The following is a 26,298-nucleotide window of genomic DNA, read 5'->3' as shown; positions in this document are numbered from 1 at the left end:
TGCTAAAATTGTCTTCTGCTATTTCTTCACTCCCAGGAAGCCACTGCTGTCTTTCCTTTCTTCCTTCTGAGAATGGGTCAGGGGGCAGGGATACTGATGCTCATGATCCCTGTGGGGGCACTCCAGTCTGCCCAGAACCTCCCCAGGCAGATATTTCAGATGTTTGCCTCTGGTATCAGGAAGCTTCCCTTACAGCCTCCTTTGGCCAAGCCCCCAGAAAAAGAAGCTTCCCAACCGCAACCTCTTACCCAGCTCCATCCCCAGGAGAGAGTCAAGGCTCTGGGCACTGTCCTGGCTTTGCGGATAACCCTGAGTCCTGGCTCTGTTCCATCCCTCAAGCCTTGAGTTCTGGAAGTTTACTGTCCCTCTACCCCCACAGGTGTTCTATTGGACTCACCTGTCCTACCTCCTCGTGTGGCTTCTGCTCATCTTTCACGGGCCCAACTTCTGGAAGTGGCTGCTGGTTCCTGGAATCTTGTTTTTCCTGGAGAAGGCCATCGGACTGGCAGTGTCCCGCATGGCAGCCGTGTGCATCATGGAAGTCAACCTCCTCCCCTCCAAGGTACAAAGGGCCGTGGGGAGACTTTTCCCATTCATCCCAAGAGACAGTTTGTGGGGTGGAACAGTTGGGTACCCCGTCAGACCCCCAAGGAAATAGGGAATAGTGTAGCTGCAGCCCCATTGCTATGGAGGAGACAAGCAAAATGGAAGACCCAGTCCAGCCCTCCAGGAGGGAGACTTTAGGAAGGTGAATGTCAGGGCAGGCAATACACCTCTAAAATCCAGTTTTGGGGAGAACATTCTCCTCCAGCTCAGTAAGCATTTATTGGTGCCTACAGGGTGCCAGGCCCTGAGCTAGGTTACAGAGAAACAGAAGGTTTTGCACTGTCCTGCTTTCTAGGGGAGCCAGCCCTTTCATTACAGTGCACGGCTGTGTTGCTGGAGGTATTAAACCCTTTGTCTTTGGGAGGTCAGAGAAAACTTCAGAATAAGGGAGAAGATGCCATATCAGGGTTTTGAGGGATGAATAGGAGTTTGTTGGATAGAGAAGACAAAGAAGGGTATTGCTGGCAGGAGGAACCGCATGGTAAAGACAAGAATTGTGAAAGGGTATACTGTGCTTGGGGGACCACAGGTAATTAGGCATAGCTGGAGCCAAGTTGCCAGGAGGAAGCCAGAGAGGTGAGTAAGGCCTGCTCATGAAGGGCCTCCTGAGCTGGGAGACCCACTCCGCAGGCCATGGGGAACCCCTGAGCATGCTGGGAGGAGATGGTGGTATTAAGCTGGGATCATTTATACTCTAGTTAGATTTCTTTAGTTGCTCTGTGGAAGGTGACTTGGAGGGGGCTTGGGGGGAGGTTCTTACAAACACAAAGATGAAAGTTCATGAGGGCCTTGACACTGAGGCAGTGGCCATGGGATGGAGACAGGTGCACATCACAGAAAGACTCAAGAAGCAACTGGTTATGTTTTGCGGCAACAGAGAGAATGGAGTCTAGGACGTCTCCCAGGTGTCTGAGTGGTATCATCTGTGGAGAAAAGGAAGGCAGTTCTAGGTGGGCTCAGCTCTGGACACACTGCATTGGAGGACCTGGGAGGCTGAAGAATGAGGCTGTGCTGTGTGTCTAGGCTCTGGCATCCAACAGCCTCAGCTGCATTCAGATCCCACGGTTTCTTACCCGGTGGCCTTGGGAAGTTATTTAACCTCTCTGAGCCTCCTCTTCTCCTCCCTAAAGTAGAGAGAAAATAATACCCGCCTCATACAATTGCTGTGAGGCCTAGAGATAGCACAGTGCTCCAAAGCAATTGTCTGGAAGGATGTTGTTGTCCAAGGAGAGATGCTCATGGGTGGTTGGAATGCTGGCCAAGCACTGGCCGAAGTTCCAAGAAAGGGCTGGAGCAGCCAGGGAGGCATCACAGGGACACGTCACAGAGGGTCCACTAAAAAGCAGTGCTTACACCCTGAGAAGCAGGGTAAAACCAGGGGCCCCGCTTCAGACACAGCCTGGCTGCCCCCTGTAGGATTGTTGCCCACTTCCAGATCGGCAGGTTGGCTGCTGAGGTGGGCCGCCACTCAGAAGCACAGAAGAGTGTCGTGTCTCGGGGCATGCCTGTTTTATGGAGGAGGAGGGCAGCCCAGCCTCTGCCCTCTTATCCTGGAGCCCCTGGTGGCTTTGGGCCTGCAGGAATGATACTGATCTCCTTCCTCTTTCCCAGGTCACTCATCTCCTCATCAAGCGGCCCCCTTTTTTTCACTATAGACCTGGTGACTACTTGTATCTGAACATCCCCACCATCGCTCGCTATGAGTGGCACCCCTTCACCATCAGCAGTGCTCCTGAGCAGAAAGGTAACGGCGACCTCCCCCAGTCACTCTCCACTTAGTCACTGAGTTCCTGTTGTGGGCCAAGTACAGGCTGGGAACTCGGAACACAGCACTGAACAAGGCCAGAAACAAAGTCAGCCTCAAAAAGCTCTCTTTGAAGTGGGAGCCGGCATGCAGACACCGATTGGCATGGCAAGGGCTGTACCAGTTGCACTGAAGTCTTATAGGGAGGGCCTGGCTTGATGGGGAGAAGCCTTTGCAGACACAGGGGCATTCAGCTGGACTTTGAATGGCTAGCAGGAGTTTAACAGATAGGGAAGGAGATGGGGAGGAGGCAGAGGGAAAAGCAGAAGTAAAATCATGAGAACCTGGAGACTCAGAAGAGTCTCCTATAGCTAGAGCTATGGGGAGGGGGTGGGTGGGCAGGTGGAGTAGCAAGGAAAGAAGGGAGGGACATACAGAGAGAGAAAAAGAGCATGAAAGGCAGGTGATGTTGCTGGCAAAGCCAGTTAGAGCTAGGATGGGACTAAGGAGGATTTCAGAAGCAAAGTTGGAATCCAGATGGATGGAGCAGCCAATTGGGAGCCATGAATGGTTCTTAAGCAGAGGAGTACCTGGCTTAGGAGAGGATATAGGCGTTTTTAAGAGGGCTGTGATGGGAGACCAGGTTTCCCTACTCCCACCTGGACTTGGGCCTTATAGAGCCCCAAGGCAGCAGAATCCCTCACACCCTTCTCCTCCAGCCCTGAACTATTCCCACTGCTTTTTGGGTCCCTAGCATGCACAGAACAGTTCAGCTGATGCTTTTGCTCAGCTGTCCTCTGACTCTCACCCATGCACGTGCCTTCCTTCCAGTCCCAGGCTGTTTTTGGAGCTGCCACCTGGACCCCTGCCCTTCTTCCCACCATGAGAGGTGCCTCCAAGTATGGCAAGGGTGGCTTGCACTGACATTTCCAACAGGGAAGGCCTTGAGTGACCTATTACAGTAAGACCCTTGCTTGGCCTCATGAGGGTTACCCGGCCCTGCGTGTTGGGGGTTCTCTGACTCATCCTGGTTACAAGCTTTAGTGTCACTCAGGATGCCTCCCAGACCCAGCCCAGAAGGACCCCCGGCCCAGATCCCTCAGCTCACAATGTAGACCCAAGGCCAGGGTTTCCACATGTGGGGCTGCATACCCCCTACCTTGGAATCACCTGAATTGTGCCCTCAACGTACCATGGAACAAGGTAGAGGTTGGAGAGGGTGAGGCTATTTTCTCCCTAGTTTTTTCCTTTTCTTTTCTACTCTGTGAAGAACGTCTGTGCTCTCAGAGAACTCAGACAATATCAAAATACGTACAGAAGAAAATGAGAATCCTTCATATAATTTTATCCAAGGGAAACCATTGCCAATTATTTGGTGAATAGGCTTCCAGCTCTCTCTCTCTCTCTATCTACATGGCTAACCAGATGGAGAGATTTTGTATACATGGGCTCACACTAGAGGCAGTGTTTCATAGCAGCAGTATGTCATGGAGATCTTTGTATATCAGTAAAGACAGAGCTTTTCCTTTTTATGCCTGCATGGTATTGCAGTGTATGGATACTAATATGGTTATTGACTATTATTAATATTATATGGGTGTGTCGTGTGTTTCACCCATTCTTTTTCTCCCCTAACTTTCCAAACTTGTTATATTTCACCAATTCTTTTTTTTTTCTAGAGTCTTACTCTGTCACCCAAGCTGGAGTGCAGTGGCATGATCTCGGTTCACTGCAGCCTCTGCCTCCCAGGTTCTCCTGCCTCAGCCTCCTGAGTAGCTGGGATTACAGGCGTGCGCCACCATGCACGGCTAATTTTTTTGTATTTTTGTATTTTTAGTAGAGTTGGGATTTCACCATGGTGGCCAGGCTGGGTCTTGAACTCCTGACCTCAGGTGATCCACCCACCTTTCCCAAAGTGCTGGGATTACAGGCATGAGCCCGACCTTCACCATTTCTTGAAAGGATTTCTTCTGGGTCTCAGTTTGGAATCTGCCTGTCCTTGGACCCTGGGAGAGTCTCCTGCCCTGAGCTGAAAGGGTTCATGTAGGGGGCTGGTAAATATACCAACTTTGTTTATAGAGCTTGTTTACTGGATTCAGGAGTGGGACTCAGTTTAGCAACTGTGGCTGAATGAATTCAACCACCATTGTTGGAGACTTCCTAGGTCTGAGTCATTGCTTGAGGCACTTTAGGGTATATTTATGTAGCCAAGGCATGCAAGCGCCTAAGGGTTCTGATGCCCGAATGAAGGAGGAAACCTCCGAAAGGTGGATGGAGCTAGGATCCTAGAACTTGAGCTCCAGTCCTGACTTTTCAATCCGCTCCTCATAAAACTGCGAAGCACCTCTCTAAGCCTCTGTAAAATACATGGTAACACCAGGTCATGAATTCCTTCATCAACTTGAATGGGACATCTTTATTTTCACTAACCTCTAACTGAAATTTAGCATTTTCTTCAACGATAAATGTGAGTAACAAACCCCAGGAGCATTAATGGTACCTCTGACTTTTTCACGGTGAAAACCATGGATGTCTTTCTATCATGTTACAGCTGCGGCCAATGCTTCAAGAGTATTTATGCTCACTACTGCTTCTGATTCCCAGGGTTGGCTGGGGCCTGCTAGAGGCTAGAGCTCATTAATTCATGTATTAACAAAGAAGCACATGGATTCCTGTCACAAAATTTTTTTTTTAAACATTTTGATAACTAATTATAACTGGATTCATATGTAATTTCTCTGTATATTACTTTATGTCAAGCTTGTCCAACCCATGGCCCTTGGGCCACATGTGGCCCAGGACAGCTTTGAATGTGGCCCAACACAAATTCATAAACTTTCTTAAAACATGATGAGATTTTTTTTTGTGATTTTTTTTTCTTTTTAGTTCATCAGCTATTGTTAGTGTTAATGTATTTTATGTGCGGCCCAAGACAATTCTTCTTCTTCCAGTGTGGCCCAGGGAAGCCAAAAGGTTGGCCATCCCTGTTTCATGTATTTAGACCCTTATTCTGAGAAGGAGACTATCCACTGCCTTTGCAGGACTGCTAAAAGAATCCGTGGTTTAAAAAAAAAAAAGAAAGAAAGAAAAGGACAAGGGTTCAGAGCAGGAGATCTCTTGCATCCTCCTCACTCTGATGTTGTGGATTCTATTTGGTACCACTCAGCAGAAGACTCACATCACCTCACACCACATTTCCATAAGTCATTCATTCAACAGAGGCCCTTAGTAATTACATTCCAGGCATGGATACCATGAAAGCAGTTGGTATCACCATGGACTGAGCACCTACTGTGTGCAGAGCCATTGACTAGCAGGAGGGCCTGTTTTGGTGAGACCTTGGCCTGATGGAGTTGGCAGAGTCCCTGCCTTTAGAAAATTCCCAGTGAGCTGCTCTGATCCTTTCTTTGTTACAGGAGTCTGTACCCTTATTAAGCTCAGGTTGACTTCATCAAGAAAGATCTCAAGGTCTGTCCCAAAGAGATCAACTCTCCGAGTCCTGTGGCTGTGGCTGCTAGTTTGGTCCTGAGGAAGGACATTCAAACAAGGACTTGGAGGGCTGAGGCCCAGCACCAATCCCTCCGGTGGGGTGAGGCCTGCTCCCTGGTGCCGGTCACTATGGACCTCCTTTCCCCTCCCACTCTTCTCTTGCTCAGACACTATCTGGCTGCACATCCGGTCCCAAGGCCAGTGGACAAACAGGCTATATGAGTCCTTCAAGGTATCAGACCCCCTGGGCTGTGGTTCCAAGAGGCTGTCGAGGAGTGTGACAATGAGAAAGAGCCAAAGGTTGTCCAAGGTAGGTGGCTACTGGAGAGAAGGGGTCCAACCTGCTGGCAAGCCCACAGAGACCAAGTTGCCTCCTTCTTCTCAGTGAGTATCAATTATTGAGCAACTGCTGTGTACACAAATGGCAGCACAAGGGGGTTAGGCAACTGCTGACTCCGTGGTTCAAGAACCTTCTCGAAGTGTTACCACTCCAGATCCTTCCCAGTCTGATGTCCCTCATTAGATGGGGGAAGAGAGCAACAGAAAGAGAGTGGGAATTGAAATCAGAAAGACCCACCTCCAGGTCTCTGCTCTAATACTCTCTAACTGTGTGGCCTTGGGCATGTCCTTTGGTTTGTTCATCTATAAAATAGAAGTAGTTCCTCTATTACTTACCTTTCTCTTACGACTATTTAAAAAACCAACTGAATGAATGCACATAAAGTACTGCGTGAAATAGGCAGCAGGGTCCAGGTGGACCCCCTCCTCCTCCTCATCACCATCAGCAATGTTATTCTCTTTAGATCCTTGATGAAACCTATAAAGCTGATGAGCTGCTGGTGCCATCAGGTTTTGGAGGAACAGAGAGAGGCAGAGCAACTGCTAAAGAAATAAGAATAGACACTGAGGCTGAGGGTGGCTGAATTCAAACTAAGTAGACTGTGCCTCATGGCTGGGAGACAGGTTAACATATGAAAACCCTGCCATAGGAGACGTCTGCAGGCCTGGCCCAATCCTGCCTTGCCATTGGGAAATTTAAAGTCCAGGGTTGAGATCCAGGTGAGATCCTGCTTGGCCAGACCAGAGGACCTTTCCAGGACCACACCAGGAGCAAAGCTCTGGGATATGCAGGGGTAGGTAGGAAAAGCAGAACATTCTGGGCTGTTAATCAGGGAAACTTCCTGAAGGAGGAAGCTGACTTTCAAAATCAGACGAGTCATGGCACATTGTGGATCAGTGGGCTAGACACACTAAAAGCTGTTTCCTTGGGACCTCAGTCACCTCTGCCACCATAAATTGGCACAATCTTTTCTGGCAGGCAGCCTGGCCATATGTGTTAGCATTTTAAATATGTATACCTACATGCCCAGCAACTCCATTTTAGGGACATATTCTTAAAAGCTAACTGGGGGCCGGGCGTGGTGGCTCACGTCTGTAATCCCAGCACTTTGGGAGGCCGAGGCTGGCGGATCATGAGGTCAGGAGATTGAGACCATCCTGGCCAACATGGTGAAACCACGTCTCTACTAAAAACACAAAAATCAGCCAGACGGGGTGGTGCGTGCCTGTAGTCCTAGCTACTCAGGAGGCTGAGGCAGGAGAATCGCTTGAACCCAGGAGGCAGAGGTTGCAGTGAGCCAAGATTATGCCACTGTACTCCAGCCTGGGCAACAGAGCAAGGCCCCATCTAAAAAAAAAAAAAATGCTAATTGGACGGGTGCACACAAAATATAGTAATTTCCTTGTTAATTTAGCAAATATTTGTGGAGCGCAGCATCTGCTTTTTTCCAGGTTCTGTTCTAGATGCTGGAGATCTATCAGTAAGTAACAAAGGCATAGTCACTGCTTACCTTCTGGTGGGGAGACAGACAATGAACAAATAAAATATATGCATAATATGTCAGGTGATAATAAATGCTGTAAAGATAAATAAGTCAGTGTCAAGAGGTAGGGATGGGAAAAGTGCTATTTCAGAGAGGGTGGTTATTTACAATAATGAGAAAATGAAGCTAATCAAAATGCCCAACAATAGGAAAATAACTAAATAAATTGCTGATCACCTTTACAATAGAATATTAAACCTCCTAAGAAAATGATTCAGTCAATTTAAATGTATTTACTTGGAAAACCTGTCAAGATGTAGTAAGTGGAAAAAGCAGGCTACTAAAAAGTATGCTCCATTTATGTGAAAGTATTGTGTATGTCTGTGTTAGAAAAAAATCTGTAAGTGCATGGAGAAAATGCTGAGTAGTTAGGTGCTCTGATACATTTTTCACTATTGTTTAATAGTTTCTATATCTGTATTTTTAAAGCTAACGTTATTGATTTGTGATTTAAATAATAAAGAAATTTCTGCTTTGAAACAAAGCAGAGTGTACAGCCCCCAGCACAGGGAGTTGTGGTATCTGACAAGGACGTCACTGGAGCTGACGTCCTACAGGCCCAACGGAGATCCCTGGCCGCAGGACGAAGACCTGGTGTACATGAAGACAAAAGAGGAGACTCACACATGGTGGGAAGCCTATTCTGAAGACAGTGGCCTAGTAAGGCTGAGGAAGGTGGGACTAGAGGCAGGAGGGCCAGCTGGCTTATCTTCCCATAGATGGTGGGTCCTTGGAACATGCCTTAAGGTCAAACCATGTTCAGAAAGGATGACACATCACCTGGGTGTCTCTGAAGCCAATCATCTGCCTGCTACCCTCCCAACTTTTGCATAATAACTGCCCCAGTAATACTTTCTACTTAGTGTTTCTCTTACGTCCCAACATTACTTTAAACTTAATTGTATTTCAAAAGGAGTCTTAAGATTATTATCTCTAATGGAAAACTAGTATTACATGTCATGAACACAGGATAGCTCTGAAAGTAAAAACAATGAGAATCAATGTTATTAAATTCTTGCTAGACGGCCTGTCTGCTAAGGCTCCAAGCCAGAGGTGGTGCTCCACACTCTTCCCTTTTCCTTCCTTCCTTCCTTCCTTCCTTCCTTCCTTCCTTCCTTCCTTCCTTCCTTCCTTCCTTCCTTCCTTCCTTCTCTTTCTTTCTTTCTTTCTCCTTCTCCTTCTTCCTTCCTTCCTTCCTTCCTTCCTTCCTTCCTTCCTTCCTTCCTTCCCTCTGTCTCTCTCACCCCCTCCCTCTCTCCCTCTCTCTTTCTTTCTTTCACACTTTCTTCCTTTTCTTTCTTTCCTTTCTCACTTTGTAAAAAGGAAGGAAAAAAAGAGAAGAGGTTAGTAAGTGTTAGAGAGGTGGTAGAGATGCATTAGCCAGAATGGAAGGCTTTCGCGTTGCCATGAGAAGGACTAAAGAAAATTGAAAGGAGAGGAACTGTCTCATAGCCTAACTCTCAAACCACCACCAGGAGTTCATGCCCCACACCAGGGGAGCAGCCTTCAGTCATCTCTGGACAAAGAAGCAACATGGCATGATGTCACGATCCTGGAGAGGCAGCAGGAGACCCAGGATTTACCAGAGCTCCGTGGGAATGTGGGCACGTCCTTCCCATGCTCTCAGCCTGGATGATTGTGAAGGTCACTCCTAACTCTGCCTCCTGCACCAGAGCAGGAAATAGCACAGGCTCCTTTAGGCCTGTTCTGGGGTCTGCTTCCTTCACCTTCCAGAAGGAAAGATACTGACTCGGACAGGGCTGACTGTCTACCATGCTCTAAGTCCTGAGGAAGACAGAGGAGGACTGCTCTCTTCCCCCAAGGAGCACACTGTCTGCAACCCCAGAGCAAAGCCCTAGGGCCCAGGGAACTGTGAGCCAGGGGAGACCCTGGCTTCTCTGCTTGGAGAAGGTGGGAAGAGCTTCAAAGAGGAATAGCAACTTCAGATGAGCTGGACAATGAAAGATATAGTGTGCACTGAAGGAATTTGACAGCTGGGAAAGAGGAAAGGGTATTTCAGGCAGAGGGAAAAGAATATTTCAGGTTAGGAGGGGAGTGCTTTCCAGTCACACCCTGAAACTGACTTGTGCTAGACCATAGGAGCCACTGTTAAATTTTCAGGAATTTCGTGAGCTGGTTATTGAACACAGTTGTTATGGTGGGAGCCATGGTGGGCAGGATTTACACCACAGAAATGGGCAGAAGCTAACAATCAAGACTGTTATCTCCAGAAGTCAGTTTACTAGCACATCCCTGATGTTATCCTTCAAAGGCAAAGAAGCTTCTAAGAAATGCCTAATACTGTCCACACCAAGACCCATAACTCTCTGCTCTACTCCCTGCAGGGCTCCAGGATACTTTTGGAGAACCACCAATTCTGTAACATCAAGGTGAGAGGCTGCAGGGGTGGACATGAGCAAGAACGCCTGCCCCAACCAAAGGAAATGAAGTCTTTGCCTTTAAGGAGGGGCTGTTGTGATTGTGGGTACTCAAGCTCCTCAAATCCCCATGGGCTGACATCCAGGTATCCGGGTCATGTAACCACATCCCTCCCCCTGCTCTTTATATCCAAGGGTGCTCGGCCTCACACCTCACACTCGGCCTGTCTCTTCTCCAGGAGCAGGGATGGGTGTGCAGTGTACAGGGCTACGTGCTCTCTGTCCCTGTCTCCTGGGCACCCACGGCACACACCCGGCAGTGGCAGGCATGCACCCCTGGGATGCGGATCGAGTCCTTGTTTTCACTAGCTCTGCATTCTAACACCTAGAGCTCTCCCCAGGCTGGTGCTGAGAGCACAGGATGTGGAAAGAGCACTGGATTGGGAGCCACTTAGACCTGGGTTCCAGCCCAGGAGATGTCTTTTTATGTATAAAGGGGGTCCTGAAGCGCTGGGGACATCCCCTGGTAGCAGGGGAGACCAGCGTCACCCCCCCATCTCCCTTCTCTGACTCCCTCTTGTGCGCAGTGCTACATCGATGGGCCTTACGGGACCCCCACCCGCAGGATCTTCGCCTCTGAGCACGCCGTGCTCATCGGGGCAGGCATCGGCATCACCCCCTTTGCTTCCATCCTGCAGAGTATCATGCACAGGTGGGCAAACAGTGTGCTCCTGCCTGCATCCTGGGTCAGAGCCCCAAGGCGCCCTCCCTGCTCCTCCTCCCTTTATTCCTTCTCCTTCCTCTCCTTTCACCTGTCTCTCTCTCTGCTCTTCTCTCTCTTGCCTCTCCTGCTCTGCCCCCATCTCCTTTTTGTGTCTCATCCCTCCCCTTCCTCATAGAGTGGACTCTGCCACCCCATCCTTGCTCCGTGTCCCCTGAACTAAACTCTGGGTTCTTGAAATTCTCACCCCAAATTTGTAACGCCTTCCTCCTGCCTCCCCTCAGGCACCAGAAAAGAAAGCATACTTGCCCCAACTGCCAGCACTCCTGGATCGACGGTGTCCAAGACAACATGAAGCTCCAAAAGGTGAGTACCACCTCCTGCAGACAGGCCTCCAGACCTTCTCCCCTGGACACCTCCTAAAATAGGAGCCCATCCTCCTGTGCAAAGGTGGGAGCAGACAGGTCATCCCTGATGGGATCTTTCTTTCCCCACGATACCCTGAATTCTCTTAAATGAGTTCCCCTGGTGCCTCCTGAATGTCTGAGCCCCGCCCCTGCTTCAATGTTCCCATCACCTCTGAGACATGTTCTGAACAGTTCATTAAAGGTTGCGTAGCTTGACAGCCAGGCAGTCTGGATTCAGTTGCAGCCATAATGCTACCTATCCATGACCCCTATGGTGGTTTTAAGAATGGAAACATACTGGCTGGGCAAGGTGGCTCATGCCTGTAATCCTAGCACTTTGGGAGGCCAAGGCAGGCAGATCACTTGAGCCCAAGAGCTCAAGACCAGCCTGGGCAACATGGTGAAACCCTGTCTCTACCAGAAATACAAAAAATCAGTTGGGTGTGGTGGCGGGCACCTGTGGTCCCAGCTACTTGGGAGACTGTGGTGGGAGGATCACTTGAGCCCAGAGGCAGAGGTGGCAGTGAGCTGAGACCACACCACTGCACTCCAGCCTGAGTGACAGAGTGAGACTCTGTCTCAAAAAAAAAGAAATAATAATAATAATGAAAATAATATAATCAAATAATAATGAAAACATGTTTGCCTTTTGAAAATTCATCATCCTGTATATACCACTTAGAAGAGTTTCTTAAAAAGTAATTTATGTTTTTCTGGCTATCCTAAGCTAGTATTTCAACACACTGTTTGTTGTAAACAGTAGAAGATATTAGAGAAAATCCCCGCCTTGGGGTCAGAAACCTGGTTCTGGTACCATGCTGCTCTGTGATCTGGGCATGGCTGCTCACCTCTATGAGTCCTGATTTTTCCCTCCCTTAAATGGGTATGTGAATGTTCCCTGCTTACTTCAGGGTGGTCATATGGGTCCCAGGGATTACAGATGTGAGCCTCCTGCAAATGAGGCAGACCCAGCCGCTGAGCTGAAGGGCCTCTCCCCCTAGGTGGACTTTATCTGGATCAACAGAGACCAGCGGTCTTTTGAGTGGTTTGTGAGCCTGCTGACTAAACTGGAGATGGACCAGGCCCAGGAGACTCAACATGGTAAGAGAGGGACAGGGCCTGAGGGCAGTGGGAGTGGGACAGGGGCATTCAGCATCTTTAAAAAAATAATGTATTGATATGAAACCCACGTAACCTAAAATGAACCATTTAACCATTAAGCGAACTCAGAGTTTTTTGTTTTTGTTTTTTTTTTGAGACAAGGTCTCACTCTGTCGCCTAAGTTGAAGTGCAGTAGCATGATTATGGCTTACTGCAGCCTCTACCTCCCAGGTTCAAGCAATCCTCCCGCCTCAGCCTCCGGAGTAGCTGGAACCACAGGTGCAGGCCACCACTCCCGCTAATTTTTTTTTTTTTTTTGTAGAGAGGAAATCTCCTTATATTGCCCAGGCTAATTCAGTCTTTTTAAGAAGATGTTTATTCCATGTCTTGAGAAGCAGGATGGGGGGAGGTTCTATTAAAATGTAATATTTTGTAAAGTTAAAAAGTAGAAGGGGGAAAAAAAAGCCCTCATAATCTCATCCAGCTATCCAGATGACGCCAGGCATTTTAAAGGATTCCCTTCCAATTTTTGTTTTCTTATTCACATTTTATAAAAATATATTTCTTTATTTTTATAATTTATCTTTTTCATGACATATCTTTTAATTCAGAATAGGCACATGTTGAAAATTTAAATTCCTAGGACTCACCCCAGACCTTCCAAATCAAATGGATTCTCTCAGAGTCGGGCTCAGGAATGTACATTTTAACATGCCCCTCAAACGATTTTTATTCACACTAATTTGTGTTTGGCTTTTGAAGTATAATTTACATACAATAAAATTTACCAATTTAAGCATACAATGAATACAATGGCATTTTGACAAATGCATACAGTAGTGTAACCACCACTGCAATCAAAATATGGAGCATTTCTTTCCATTACTCCTGAAAATTTCCTCTTCCTGTTTTGCAGTCAACACCCTCCCCTGACTTGTAACCCATGGCAACCACTGGTCTGCTTTCTATCATGACAATTTTGCCTTTTACAGCATTTTATATAAATGGAATCATATAATATGTAGTCTGTTCCATCTGACTTCTTTCGCTTAGCATAATACCCTCACGATTTATCCGTGTTGTTGCATGTATCAGTAAGTCATTCATTCCTTTGCATTGCTAAGTGGTATTCCATTTTATGGGTGTACCACCATTTGTCCAATTATCTTTTAAAAAGAAATTTAAAAATCAGAAAAACAAATTTTTTATTTTTATACACATATTTACCATTTCTGGGTTCTTTACACTTTTTGTGCCTGGGTCGAGATTTCCATCTGGGAAAGTTTTCCTTCTGCTTGAAGAACAATGGTTCTTTATAGTGCAGGTCTGCTGGTGAGAAACTCTTTTGGCTTTTGACGGCAAACACCTTATCGCACTTTGATTTTTGAAAGATATTATCACCAGTTGATTATATTTTCTTTCATTGCTTTGAAGATACCTCCTCATTGTCTTCTGGCCTGCACCGTTTCTGACAAGATGATTGGTGCCATTATCTTTGTTCTCCCATACATAATGTATCTTTTAAAAATCTCACCACTTGTAAATTTCTATCTTTGTCACTGGTTTTCAGTAATTTTATTATGATGTGCCTTGGTGTGGTTTTATGTTTCTTATACTTGGAGGTCATTGAACTTCTTGGCTTAATGGGCTTATAGATTTCATGAGATTTGAAAATTTTCCAGCTGTTTGAAAAAACATGTTTATCTGTTTTTTGTTTGTTTACTTCCTCTTCCCCTTCTTGCCACTTCAGTTACACAGTTTGATATTATCCCACAGGTCACTGAGTCTCTGTTCTTCTCTTTCTCTCTCTCTGCTTCATTTTTGGATAGTTTCTATTGCTATGTCTTCAAGTTCACTGATCTTTTCTTCTGTAGCACATTATCTATTATTCCCATCCTAATAAAAATCCCAGCAGGATTTTTGAAAAATAGAGATTGACCAGCTGATTCTGAAATGTACATAAAAAGCCAAAGGACTTAAAACAGCTATTGATTCTACCCAATGTATTTTTCATTTGTTACTGTATTTTTCTTCTCTAGATATTCTATCTGGGTCTCTTTACAACCTCCATTTCTCTTGTAGACATATTTGTTGTTTTGTTTTGTTTTGTTTTGTTTGAGACAGAGTCTCACTCTTGTCACCCAGGCTGGAGTGCAGTGGTGTGATTGTGCCTCACTGCAGGTTGGGCTCAAGCAATCCTCCCATCTCAGCCTTCCAAGTAGTTGAGAGTGCAGGCATGCATGACCATGCGTGGCTCATGTCCTTGTATTTTGCAGAGAAGGGGTTTCACCATGTTGCTCAGGCTGGTTGTCTTGAACTCCTGGGTTCAAGCAATCCTCCCGCCTCAGACTCGCACAGTATTGGAATTACAGGCACGAGCCACCACGCCCAACCACCATATTTGTTTTGTTTTATTTTGCTTTGATGTTCTTGAGCACATTCATTAATTATTTCAACATTTTTGTCTATTATGTCTATCATCTCTGTCACTTGTGAGTCTGTATCTAATTACTAATTTTCTCCAGGTTAAATTGTATTTTCTGGCTTCTTTGCATGCCCGATAGTTTATTATTTGATGCCAGACATTATGAATTTTATGTTGTTGTATTATGGACTTTGTGTTATTTCTTTATTATTTTATTTTATTTTTTATTTTTTTGAGACTGGATCTCGCTCTGTCGCCCAGGTGCGATCTCAGCTCACTGCAACCTCCGCCTCCCAGATTCAAGCAATTCTTCTGCCTCAGTCTCGCAAGTAGCTGGGATTACAAGTGCCCGCCTCCACACCCGGCTAATTTTGTATTTTTAGTAGAGACGGGGTTTTACCATGGTGGCCAGGCTGGTCTCAAACTCCTGACCTCAAGTGATCCGCCCACTTCGGCCTCCCAAAGTGCTGGGATTACAGGCGTGAGCCACTGGCCTGGATTTTGTGTTATTTCTTTAAATAGTACTGCACTTCGTTCTGGTGCACAGTTAAATTATGTAAGACTGTGGGTCTTCTTGAGGCCCACTTTTAACTTTTATTGGGGTGAGTCTAGAGCAGTCTTTAGTGTGGGGTAGGACTCTACCTAATGCCCTATATATTGCAAAGCCTCCTCGCTTTTAGTGGGAACGCAAACTATTCCCAGCTGCTTAGCTCGAGGTGTCGTCCATCCTAGTTTTTCTGGTCATTTTCTTTCACACATTCAAATTACTGCTCAGTCAGGGACTTAGGAGAAGCTATGCAGATTTCCAGAACTAGTGAGTGGCCTCCTCCCCTGCATCTCTCCTTCTCTCCTTTCCTCTTTCCCTCTCTTCCTTTCTGCAGTTCCCTTTTCCAGTCTTGTGCCTAATATTCTGGCTGTCTTGGCTTCTGTGAATGCCAGTTTCTGTCTCCTCGCCTCAGGAGACTGCATCAGGCAATAAGCAGGGCTGTTGTAGGGTTTACTTCATCTGTTTCTCTTCTCTCAGCAATGACAGTCCCGTGCCACCTGCTGACCAATGTCTGGAAACCATTGTTTCGTGTGTTTTGTACATTTTTCTGGTCGTTTCAGGTGGAAGGGTAAATGTGGTTCACTTTACTGCAATGTAAATTTTTCTTTTTTTTTTTTTGAGACAGGGTCTGGCTCCGTCACCCAGGCTGGAGTACAGTGGCGCTTACTGCAACCTCTGCCTCCCGGGCTCAAGTGATCCTCCCACCTCAGCCTCCTAAGTAGCTGAGACTGCAAATGTGCGCCACCATGCCCAGCTAATCTCCTTTTTTTAGTAAATGGGGTATCTCCAGGTTACTCAGGCTGGTCTTGAACTCCTGAGCTCAAGTGATCTACCAGCTTTGGCCTCCCAAAGTGCTGGGATTACAGGCATGCACCACTGCACCTGGCCTGCAACCTATATTTTTGATGTATACAAGCTGTAAGTAGAGACAAACATGGATAAACAGATATATTTATTGGGGGTGAATGCTCAACCTTTTTTCTGATTAGTGACAATCAAAAAGTTTAGAGAATGATCTAAGATAAAGATTAGACACCCTGGCCGGGCACGGTGGCTCACGCCTGTAATCCCAGCACTTTGGGAGGCTGAGGTGGGTGGATCACGAGGTCAGGAGATTGAGACCATCCTGGCTAACACAGTAAACCCCGTCTCTACTAAAAATACAAAAAATTAGCCGGGCGTGGTGGTGAGCACCTGTAGTCCCAGCTACTCAGGAGGCTGAGGCAGGAGAACAGCATGAACCCAGGAGGCAGAGGTTGCAGTGAGCCGAGATCATGCCACTGCACTCCAGCCTGGGCGAGGAGCAAGACTACGTCTCAAAAAAAAAAAAAAAAGATTAGATTAGACACCCTTTTTTCCTTCCATTCGTAGTTTTTTTTTAAAGATTAAATACCTTAGTATATATGAAGTCTTTAACTGTTTGGTCCCTTCTTTTATACTTTTATCAAAAATGAATGTTTGGCCTGGTGGCTCATGCCTGTAATCCCAGTGCTATGGGAGGCCAAGGGAGGATTGCTTGAGATCAAGTTTGAGACTAGCCTGGGCAACATAGGCACACGCTGTCTCTACAAAAAAAATATTTTTAAAAAAACTAGCTAGGCATGGTGGCATGCACCTGTAGCCCTAGCTACTTGGGAGGCTGAGGTGGGAGGATCACTTGAGGCCAATAGTTTGAGGCTGCAGTGAGCAATGATAGCACTACTGCACTCCAGCTTGGGCAACAGAGTAAGACGCTGTCTCAAAAAGAAAAGAAGGCTTGAATGTCTTCCCCTCAACCTCTCCAACCTCTCCCTCCTCACTGCCCAAATGTTTGCTGTATTCTACATATTTTACTAAGCATTTACTCTCATCATTATTAAGTATGGTGAAATATTTCTCTGGATCATATCATAGTCTTAATGGGACATCTTTGTGGAATACTGAGGGTTTACACTATATTTAAATGTTAATCTGTTAAAGTCATTGTTTTGTTTTCCTTATAATTTATAGAAGGAGAACTATCTTTAGATATGTTTCTGACTTTTTAAGAGAATTGGCGTAGTGTTTTAGACTTGTTGAGTTCATTAGAACCAGATCATATTTGACTCTTTAATTATCACAAGGTTGTCATGAGTGAATTCAAATTCCTATGATAAACACAGTTTATACGTTCAAGTAATCAAACACAGTTTTCTACAAGAAACTATCCAAACAGATCTAGTTTACTATAACAAACATTCAGAACCTTAAAGTTCAAGTTAACAGTCTTTGGAAGATAACGCTTCAAGCTTAGAATAGTTCAGTAAAGCTCCTTGCTCTTCCTTGTAAATAACGATTACAGCAAATATTTATATACCATTGACTTCTTTTTCTTAAATGCTTTTACTTATATTAATTCATTAGAAACTCAATTTTATGATGACAAGCTGAAGGAAAAGTTTAAATTTAATTTAAATTTTCTAGTTACTGGCACATAAATATTTGCTGTTTGCTTCTTCCTAATCTGTGTAAACAAAGGGTAACAGCTAACCCAGTGCTTTGCATTCTCAAAGCCACTCGAGTCAACAACTCTATCACATCAAATTTCTTTCAGGGTTTCTCATTAACTGCAGCTGAAATTTGTGGCTTCTGATTTCAACTTTAATTATACGTCAAGGTTTGCATTAAATAATTTTTGGTTTATAATTTTTAATTTCTATAGCTTAAGCGTCAATTATTCTAAGTTTGTATCTTTACTCTACCCTTAATAGCTATAGGACCTTGGGCATATTATTTAACCAGTTTGCCTTGAAAGCAGTTATCTGAAAAATCTGGATGCTACTAGTACCCACCTCATAGGATTGTCATGGGAATTAGATGAGATGTCATCTGCAGAACACATAGAACAGTGACTGGAGCTTAATCAACTGCTTGATAAATTTAGTGGTGGTGGTGGTGGTAATAGTAACTGCTTAATAAATTTATTTGTAGTAGAAGTTCTAGTAGTAATAACTGTTTAATAAAAGCAGTAGTAGTATTTAATGGCTATTTAATGAATGGTATAGTTAGTGGTTATACCATAAATTATTTAATCAAGCTCCTAATACTGGACATTTTGTTTATTCCTCATTCTTCATAATCATAAAAATGCAGAAATTAATATATTTGTGCACATAGTTTTTTTCTTGCTTTGGGTGATTTTCTTAGGAAAGTGTCCCAGAAATTAGATGGTTGTCTGAAACACGACTGGATGGAGAGGGTGAAAACCATGCCAGGTCATCCTCCACAGCCCCTTTATCTTCTCCCTCCCACCATGGTGTCTCCCCTTCCCTCCTCTTACCCCTCTCTGGGGTATGGTGACTCTGAGGCAGGGTAAGAAGCAGGGGGTCCCCCAGGTGGGCATCTCATAATACATCTCCCTCCCTCCCACACCATCCAGCACGACTAGGGGTTAAGCGACATGTGACATGAAATGTGCTATCCCTCCTAGGGCCATTTGCATTGTAACAGCAGCTGAGACCTTAGGCCAAGTGAAAAATGGGCTGATGGTGACTTAGGAAACAATAAAAAAGCACGTTGAAATGGCAAAGCTCCTTCAGTGTGGGTGTAGGGGAAGAGAGGAAGAGGAGAAGGATGAGGTGATCATCAGCTCGGGAATGCTCCTTGCCACATCCTAGATCAGGCCCTGCCAACTCTGGCTTGAAGCGACACTCAAGCCTAAGGCAGCACTCACCAATCTTTTTCTCATCATGGCACACATAAAAATGATAACATTCTTATGTCACGTCTGAGTATGGAACACGGAAGTGCGCACCTGGGAGCTCCTGAGTGCTGAAGGATCGGTATCCCAATAGACCTGTAACTTTGTGGCGCAGAACTGCAGGTTCTCTGGCCTTGTGGGCTCTTCCGTGCCAGTCTCCTTCCCCGTCTCCTCAGCTCTCCGATGCCGCTTCCTAAAGCACTGTTTCATTATGTCACGCCCTACTCAGTTACTCTCAACCTTCCCCTCTCTCCTAGCTGGGCATTCAAGACCCTTCCCATTCTGGCCTCAATCTGTTTCCAGTCTCACCTCCTTTTGCTCCCATCTGAGGACGCGGCTCCAACTGGGCACCACACCCTGCCCCGCCAACATCGCATTTGTTCCAGCCTCTCACTCTGTGCTCACACTAGTCCTACTTAGCATGCCTTCCTTTCACCTCTGCTTTTACTCTCACCCCTCGTCCCAGGCCTAACCCAGTCCCCATCCCTTCTGGGAAGCAGCTCTGTCTGCATTAGCCCTTCCCTGCATATCAGTAGCCTTCACGCTATGATCCATTCACTCGGCCTTTGACCCTTTAGTCCAAATTACCTTTTCATGTGTGTGGCTTGTGTCCCCAGCCAGGATGAGGACAGACATGTAAGGCACAGAAGGGCACGAGCTTTGGAGCCCAGGGACTGCCATGCTCACTACCCTGGGATGCATTTCTTCTGTAAATACAAAAGATCTTGGCCAGGCACAGTGGCTCACACCTGTAATCCCAGCAGTTTGGGAGGCTGAGGCGGGTGGATTGCTTGAATCCAAGACCAGCCTGAGCAACACAGTGAAACCCTATCTCTACAAAAATACTAAATAAATAAATATAAAAGATCTAACTCTTGGAGTGGCTGTGAGGCTCACCTTCATGCATATAAAGTAACTAATGTGTGCCATGCACATAGTAGGGCCAGATCAAGCAACGGGCTGCCTCTCCTCTCCATGGCACTGGTCACACGACAGACCCTGGGCAAAAGACCTATGGGTCTCCCTCCAAGTCCCAGGGTAAGGTAGTGGTTGGCATACTGCCCTGCGACCATCATGGGTGCTAGACCCTGAGTGCAGTCCTTGTCCGCTACCCAACAGACCGCTTCCTGGAGCTGCATATGTACATGACATCTGCACTGGGCAAGAATGACATGAAGGCCATTGGCCTGCAGATGGCCCTTGACCTCTTGGCCAACAAGGAGAAGAAAGACTCCATCACGGGGCTGCAGACGCGCACCCAGCCTGGGCGGCCTGACTGGAGCAAGGTAATGCCAACTGGAGCCCTGCAGCTTGCAGACATGGATGAAGCTGAGAGCCCGAGGCAGCGGTGGGGCAAGGTCAGGGGCAAAGTGTGAAGTTAAGAGTTCAGAGTCCAGCAGGGACCTCATGGTGCAAAAGGTAAACAGGGCACCTACACTGGCTTTATCACTAGCCTTTGTTCCATCATTAGCCTCAGCTTCCCCATCTGTTCAGAGAGGAAATCAGTCTCTGTGACCTCAAAGACCCCTGCAGCCTTGACTCCCTATGGACCAGTGTCAGAAGGCCTGAGTGGACAAGGACCTGGAAAAACACCAGATCTTATCATCTCCTGTTACAAATGGGGAAACTGAGGCACAGAGCCATGAAATAGTTTGCAATCCTTTTATTTTATTTCTCAGATTGGTTTTGTTATTATTTTCCTTCCCTGAACACTCACCTGTCAGGGTATACAGTTTGCAGGAAGTGGCCCAGAAGGTGCTGCTTTTAAAAGTGCTGCAGATGACCCCATGTCTGGGTCACGACAGCTGAGTGGGAGGGGAATGTCCGTGGTGAGTGCTTGGGCATCAAAGAGGACTTTCAGAAAAAGGCAATTCATAAGCAGAATTTGGGGTAGAAAAGGGTCCTCTCTGGGGGAAAGACTGACATCAGGAAAGATATTTAAATCACAGCAGGTGCCAGCCCTGGGGACTAACACCAGGTTCAGACTCCCACGGGAGTCCCAGAGCACTGTATGCATCTCTCTGCATATCTGATTTAGTGCCTGTCTCCCATGGTTGCAGATCCTTGAGTGGAGGGCCTGGGTCTTACTTATTTCTGGCCCTGGTCCCCTCCCTGGGGTTCTGGGTCATGTTGCCAGTTGAACAAATGGCTCTTAGTTGAATGGCTGAGTGTCGAACTCTGCTGTAAAATCCAGCAGCTGTGCCATGCAGCTTCTTGTGTAAAATGGGGATGCTTGTTGCTGCTGACCTGTTATGCTGTTACCTCTGGGCGGTTGTGTCACTGGTGAGTCAGCAACTCCACCTATCTTCCCTCTTCTCTTCCTCAACCCCACTGACTCCAGGTGTTCCAGAAAGTGGCTGCTGAGAAGAAAGGCAAGGTGCAGGTCTTCTTCTGTGGCTCCCCAGCTCTGGCCAAGGTGCTGAAGGGCCATTGTGAGAAGTTCAGCTTCAGATTTTTCCAAGAAAATTTCTAGCCTCACCTCTCCAAGCTGTGCCCCAAATCCACACCATGGGTCTGCTTCATCGCATTAGTATAAACGCCCCCACAGGGACCAGCCTCAGACAACCCTCCAGATAAGACAAAGCCTAGGTACCCCCCAATCCTGCTCAACGCGGTAAACAGGAGACCCCAAGGGACAAATGAACTTCCTCTAGAACCCAGGGGAAGGGACAGTGCCTTGTTCAGTCTGCTGTAGATTCTGGAGTTGCTGTGAAGCTGAGGAAACCAGAGGCTGGTGACTGGAGCTTGGGGGTGGGGTTCGAGGGCAACCACTCCCCCAAACATTTTCTGACGGAGCCTTCCCCTACATCCATGGTCCCAAACCTGCCCAATCATCACAGTCATTTGGAAGCTTGTTTCTCCGGCATCTTATAAAATTGTTCAAACATACAGAAAGTGAGAAGAATCATACAGTGAACAGTGTTACCTACTTTCTAGACTCCTCAGTTAATATTTTGCTCTGCTTATCACATAGGACATCAGTTCCTCTTCCCTCTTTCCATCTGTCAACTTATCTGACTTTTTGCGTGCATTTTCAAGTTAGGTGCAGATATCTCAGCACACCTTGCCACTTGGAGGAACCTTCTTGAAATGCACATTCCTTGGTCCCACTATCAGAAATTCTGATTCTGATGATCTGGGAATGAAACCTGAAATACGTATTTTCCACCAAATCCATTTGCATCGGGAGAAATAAGCAGCATCTTTCCCTGCCCCTCCTTGTGTCTTCGTCTCCTCATCTCCCTCTCTCTCCTGGCGCGTCCCTCAGAGCCTCTCCAGTCTCTGTATGCTGGCCTCTTCCTTCTCTCTGTGTGCTGAGTCACTTGAGAAGCAAGATGGAGACAGCCTCTTTTTGTGCCTCTCTCTGTGTCGTGGAAAGGTCAAGTGCCTGGGGATGAAGCAGGCTAAGCCCGGAAGCTCAGCTCAGCCACACCCCAGCTGTGTGGCCCTGGAAGCTTCCCCATGTCTGTTTCTTTCGCCTGTGAAATGGGCTGATGCCATCCCTCAGTCACAGTTGCTGTGAGGTGAAATGAGATGCCAAGTGCTCAAGACATTCCTCCCCCACCTCAGTGCAGCTCCTTGCTGCTCCAGGCTTTCGTGCGTCTACATCACTTCTCTTCATCCTGGTTCCCTCTATCTCTGTTTTCCAGCCTCTGTTTACATCTGTCCCTGTCTGGACAGGGGGGAACAGCAGAGGCAGCAAAGGCTTTCTCAGTACATACTATGGGGAGGAGCGGCCCTGGGCAGAGGATGGGGGGGGGGCCTCACCTCCTCCGTTTGATCTGGACATTTCCATCTGTGCCACACCATGAGGTCCTGTGAGCCCCACATTTCCTGGGCATCCTCCACCTTGCAGTCAGTCCTGCTAGGTTCTCTTCTTGACAGTGTAAAGCACCCTTCCCCAAGGCTGCTATCATGGGGTTGGAATCAGGCACTTTCCAATGGGATAGTAGCTGGCACCTTTCTTTTCCATGGGTTGGAAGTCCATGGTTGGGAAGGGGGAGGTGAAGAAGCCAGATCATAACCTGGACGATGACATCCCTTATCTAAGGTAGGGCTGGGATGCAGCAGATTGGGGGCAGGGGGGAGGCTGGGTGTGACGTGCAGGGGATGAGCCAGTTGGGCAGATGGAAGAATGAAGGTAGGGGAAAGCTGTCTTTTGAAAGGGGCAATAGGAAGGGATGGTGGAGGAAGAAGCTGAGGCAAGCCCCAGGGAGGGGAAGGCAAAACATACCCTGGGGACTGGGACAGATCAGGATGGGAGTGAGGATGTGGTCTTTAAGATATGAGGAGGAACAGGAAGAAGAATGTGAGAGGAGGAGTGGGGCCTGGCTGCCAGCCCTGCAGTCTAGGAGAGGCTAATTCGATTTGGGTGGGCGGAAAGTGGGGATCACACTTGCACCAAGCCTCCATCTACCGGGACCGGGAGTCAACAAGACCAGGAGACCTGGTGCTGGGGCCTTCCAACCGGATCGTGTTTAATTTCCAGCAAGCCTGGGGAGGCACACAACCCACTGAGGAAACTCACACCTGGAGTTTTACCAGCCTGAGGCCACACACTCTTGGAACCTCTTTCCCTCTGTTGTGTCTGTACTTTCCCCTCTGCACAGGCTTGGGAAGGCTTGGACAATACACTCTCTGGAGCACAGAAGGAAACTAAAGAGAGTGTCCTGACTTAGGCCGGAGGATGTAAAGAGGGTGTGCCCAAATCATTTGGAAACGTGGCAGAATCTGTTTAGCACAGGCTGTCTCACACATGCACTCAGTGCACACACACATTCGCATGTCACCATTCTGGATTCTTTCCAGTCTCTGTCTACACCACCTTAACACATTTGAGCCCTGTCCTCAGTCCTTTGCTGTCTTGTAAGAGATTTCCCACCAGGCTCCCACCCGTATATACAAATAGTCAGCTGTTCATTTAGGACTTAATATTACAGTGAGTGGCAGCAGGTGGAAGGACTTGGACATACGATTTTAAAATCCGTGAATGCCCACATGTGTGATGACTGTATGCCCGTGTCCTGAGATTTTCTCTCCAGACAGATTCCAGTTGCCCACGAGAGGGCGCTGCAGAATCACGGATCTCAAGAGGGTTTGTTTCCCAGGAAGTGAGACTGGTCCCTGAGTGGCCGTGAATCAAAAAGAAAGGGGCCGGGAAGACAGCGCCCTGTTCCAAAGCTCCCCACTAGAGGCAAAACCTCCAGGCTCCATCTCTGTGAAGTCAAGAGACTTCATGCTCAAGGTCAGAGTTTCTCTAGCTGTCAGCTTCTCACCGCCGCCGCCTTCCCCCCAAAACTCTACCCTCCCCATACCCAGTGTCCAGTTCTGGGCTTTCCTCTTTTCTCCTTGCAACAAAATGTCCATCGGTGAGGTCCAGTTGAGCTGAACAGGCCTGGCTGGGGGAGAGTTCACAGGTGCAGGCTCTGTCTGCCCCAGTGGACATGTCACTGAAGGCAGCAGGACCACACATGTGAGTGGATAGCACGCGTGGTCTGGCCATCTGGATGTTTCCCAGATGTGCCCATGTGCATCATCAGCCGTCAACAGGAAAACGCATCCGGATGGCTGGCTGACTTTTCTCCTTCCACCAGATGTTGGCAATGCTGCAGACACATCTGGGCCCACGACAGATAAGGCTGACACACACAAAGACAAGAGAGAAGGAGCAAAGGCCAGTTATCGGCACGTGTGCCCATCCTCACCCATCAAGCGGCAAACTCCCCAAGGCCAGACGTGTGGACCCGAAGCCTAGCACAGAGTGTAGACGGGATGTCGGTTCCTCCCAGGGCAAGGGGTTACTTAAATGGAATTATCCTTACAAAGGGTCTTTTGCACCTAATTGTCACTTGTAATTTGGGGAACAAAAGCACAAACACAAGGCCACTGAACCACTTTGCCAGGCGCCACTGCATTGTTCTGTGAGGACAGCGCTGAGGGAGACAGCAGGCATTCCTGAAATGACCAATCAGGCAGGCCGCTCCCGGATGAGCCGCACAAGTGCAGGCTATTAATACACTGAGCCAGGGGCATTCGTGGGAGGGGAGGGGGCGTGGGCAACATGAAGAGTCACCAGACTGGCAGACAAGGTGGAAGGTAGGGAGGGATGAGGAACATTAGCCGAGACTGGCTCTGGGCCAACTTGTTGGAGATGCAGTGGACAAACCTTTGCCCTCTGGGAGGCAGAGCACTGAGTTCTACACTTGCCTCTGCCCCAGGCTGCTGTGTGACCTTGGGTGTATCATTTGACCTCTCTGAGTTCTCACTTTCTTATTATAAAGTGAACAGATCAAGTATGTATGTGTTTAGGCACTTGTGTATGCATTTACAATGGTCATTTCTAGAAGGATACATGAAAATATATCTGTGATCTGGGGAGTGGGAATGGAGGGATACAATGAAGGAAAGGATTTTGTGTTTTTGTTTTCCTTTTTGCCCTTCTGTAAAGTTTAAGTTTTTATTACTGTTATGGTTTTATTTTAAAAAGAAACCCAAAATAGAATGTCATGTAAAAGAAAATAAAACAAGTACCAAGTCTTTGATATGATCCCATTTATAGCACAGAAAATAAATGATATATGTATGTCATGTGGGGATAAATAGATAAAAATACACGGAAAGACAGTTAGAAGCCAGCCCTAATCTGTCTTGGGCCCAGACAGTCCTTATCTGTCTGGGCCCAGATGTGTCTACAGCATTGTTAACATCTGGTGAAAGGAGAAAAGTCAGCCAGCCATCCTGCTGCGTTTTCTTGTTGATGGCCGATGATGCCCAAATGCCAAGCAGTTCGCAGTGGTTAACTGTGGAAGAGGCAAAGAAGGACTTGAATGTTTTCCCGTTATCTGTTTCCTGTATTTGTGTGTTACCTGAGTAAGGTTTCACTTCCTGTATTACTCATGTGATATTTTACTTTTTAATGTATGTATTTTTGTATGGCTTGTATCTATCTTTTAAGAGTAAAACAAAATGCACAGATTATCTGCAGTGTTGTCTAAGATCCTGAATATTGATTTGTTTTCAAGTGAAAGTATTTCGGGCCTAAGCCAAGGGACTGGCCCTCCATGTCAGGGGTCACTCCCTGGGCTCTTCAAAAAGGGAGGCTGCTATCGTGCCCATTATCAATATGCTGCTGGCCCTGAATGGCCTAAGTATTAAAATAAAAGGCCCTGTCCAGGCCCAAAACTAGTCCAGAAGGACTGTGGAGGCCGTGGGCATACACGTGAAATTGTGTGCACAGGGCCTAAGCCCAGCACCAGCCCAGCCTGGGAGTTCAGATGCC

The 26,298-nt window shown here is 47.0% G+C and overlaps 1 protein-coding gene across 1 annotated transcript in view; it reads left to right on the top strand.

Moving 5' to 3' along the window:
• The window catches only part of NOX5 (NADPH oxidase 5), a 49,118-nt gene extending 23,121 nt beyond the window's left edge, over window positions 1-25,997 (top strand). Inside the window, exons 8-16 of the mRNA XM_021940667.2 lie at window positions 380-562; window positions 2,218-2,350; window positions 6,007-6,149; window positions 10,068-10,112; window positions 10,688-10,812; window positions 11,106-11,187; window positions 12,230-12,329; window positions 20,139-20,305; window positions 21,361-25,997. Coding sequence (XP_021796359.1) covers window positions 380-562; window positions 2,218-2,350; window positions 6,007-6,149; window positions 10,068-10,112; window positions 10,688-10,812; window positions 11,106-11,187; window positions 12,230-12,329; window positions 20,139-20,305; window positions 21,361-21,492 — 1,110 coding nt within the window. The 3' untranslated portion in view covers window positions 21,493-25,997. The remainder of the gene's footprint in view (window positions 1-379; window positions 563-2,217; window positions 2,351-6,006; window positions 6,150-10,067; window positions 10,113-10,687; window positions 10,813-11,105; window positions 11,188-12,229; window positions 12,330-20,138; window positions 20,306-21,360) is intronic.
• The last annotated feature ends 301 nt before the right edge of the window (window positions 25,998-26,298 follow it).

Source organism: Papio anubis, chromosome 7 (genome assembly GCF_008728515.1).
Source record: "Papio anubis isolate 15944 chromosome 7, Panubis1.0, whole genome shotgun sequence".
NCBI lineage: Eukaryota > Metazoa > Chordata > Mammalia > Primates > Cercopithecidae > Papio > Papio anubis.
This window is presented reverse-complemented; position numbering and strand designations above follow the sequence as displayed.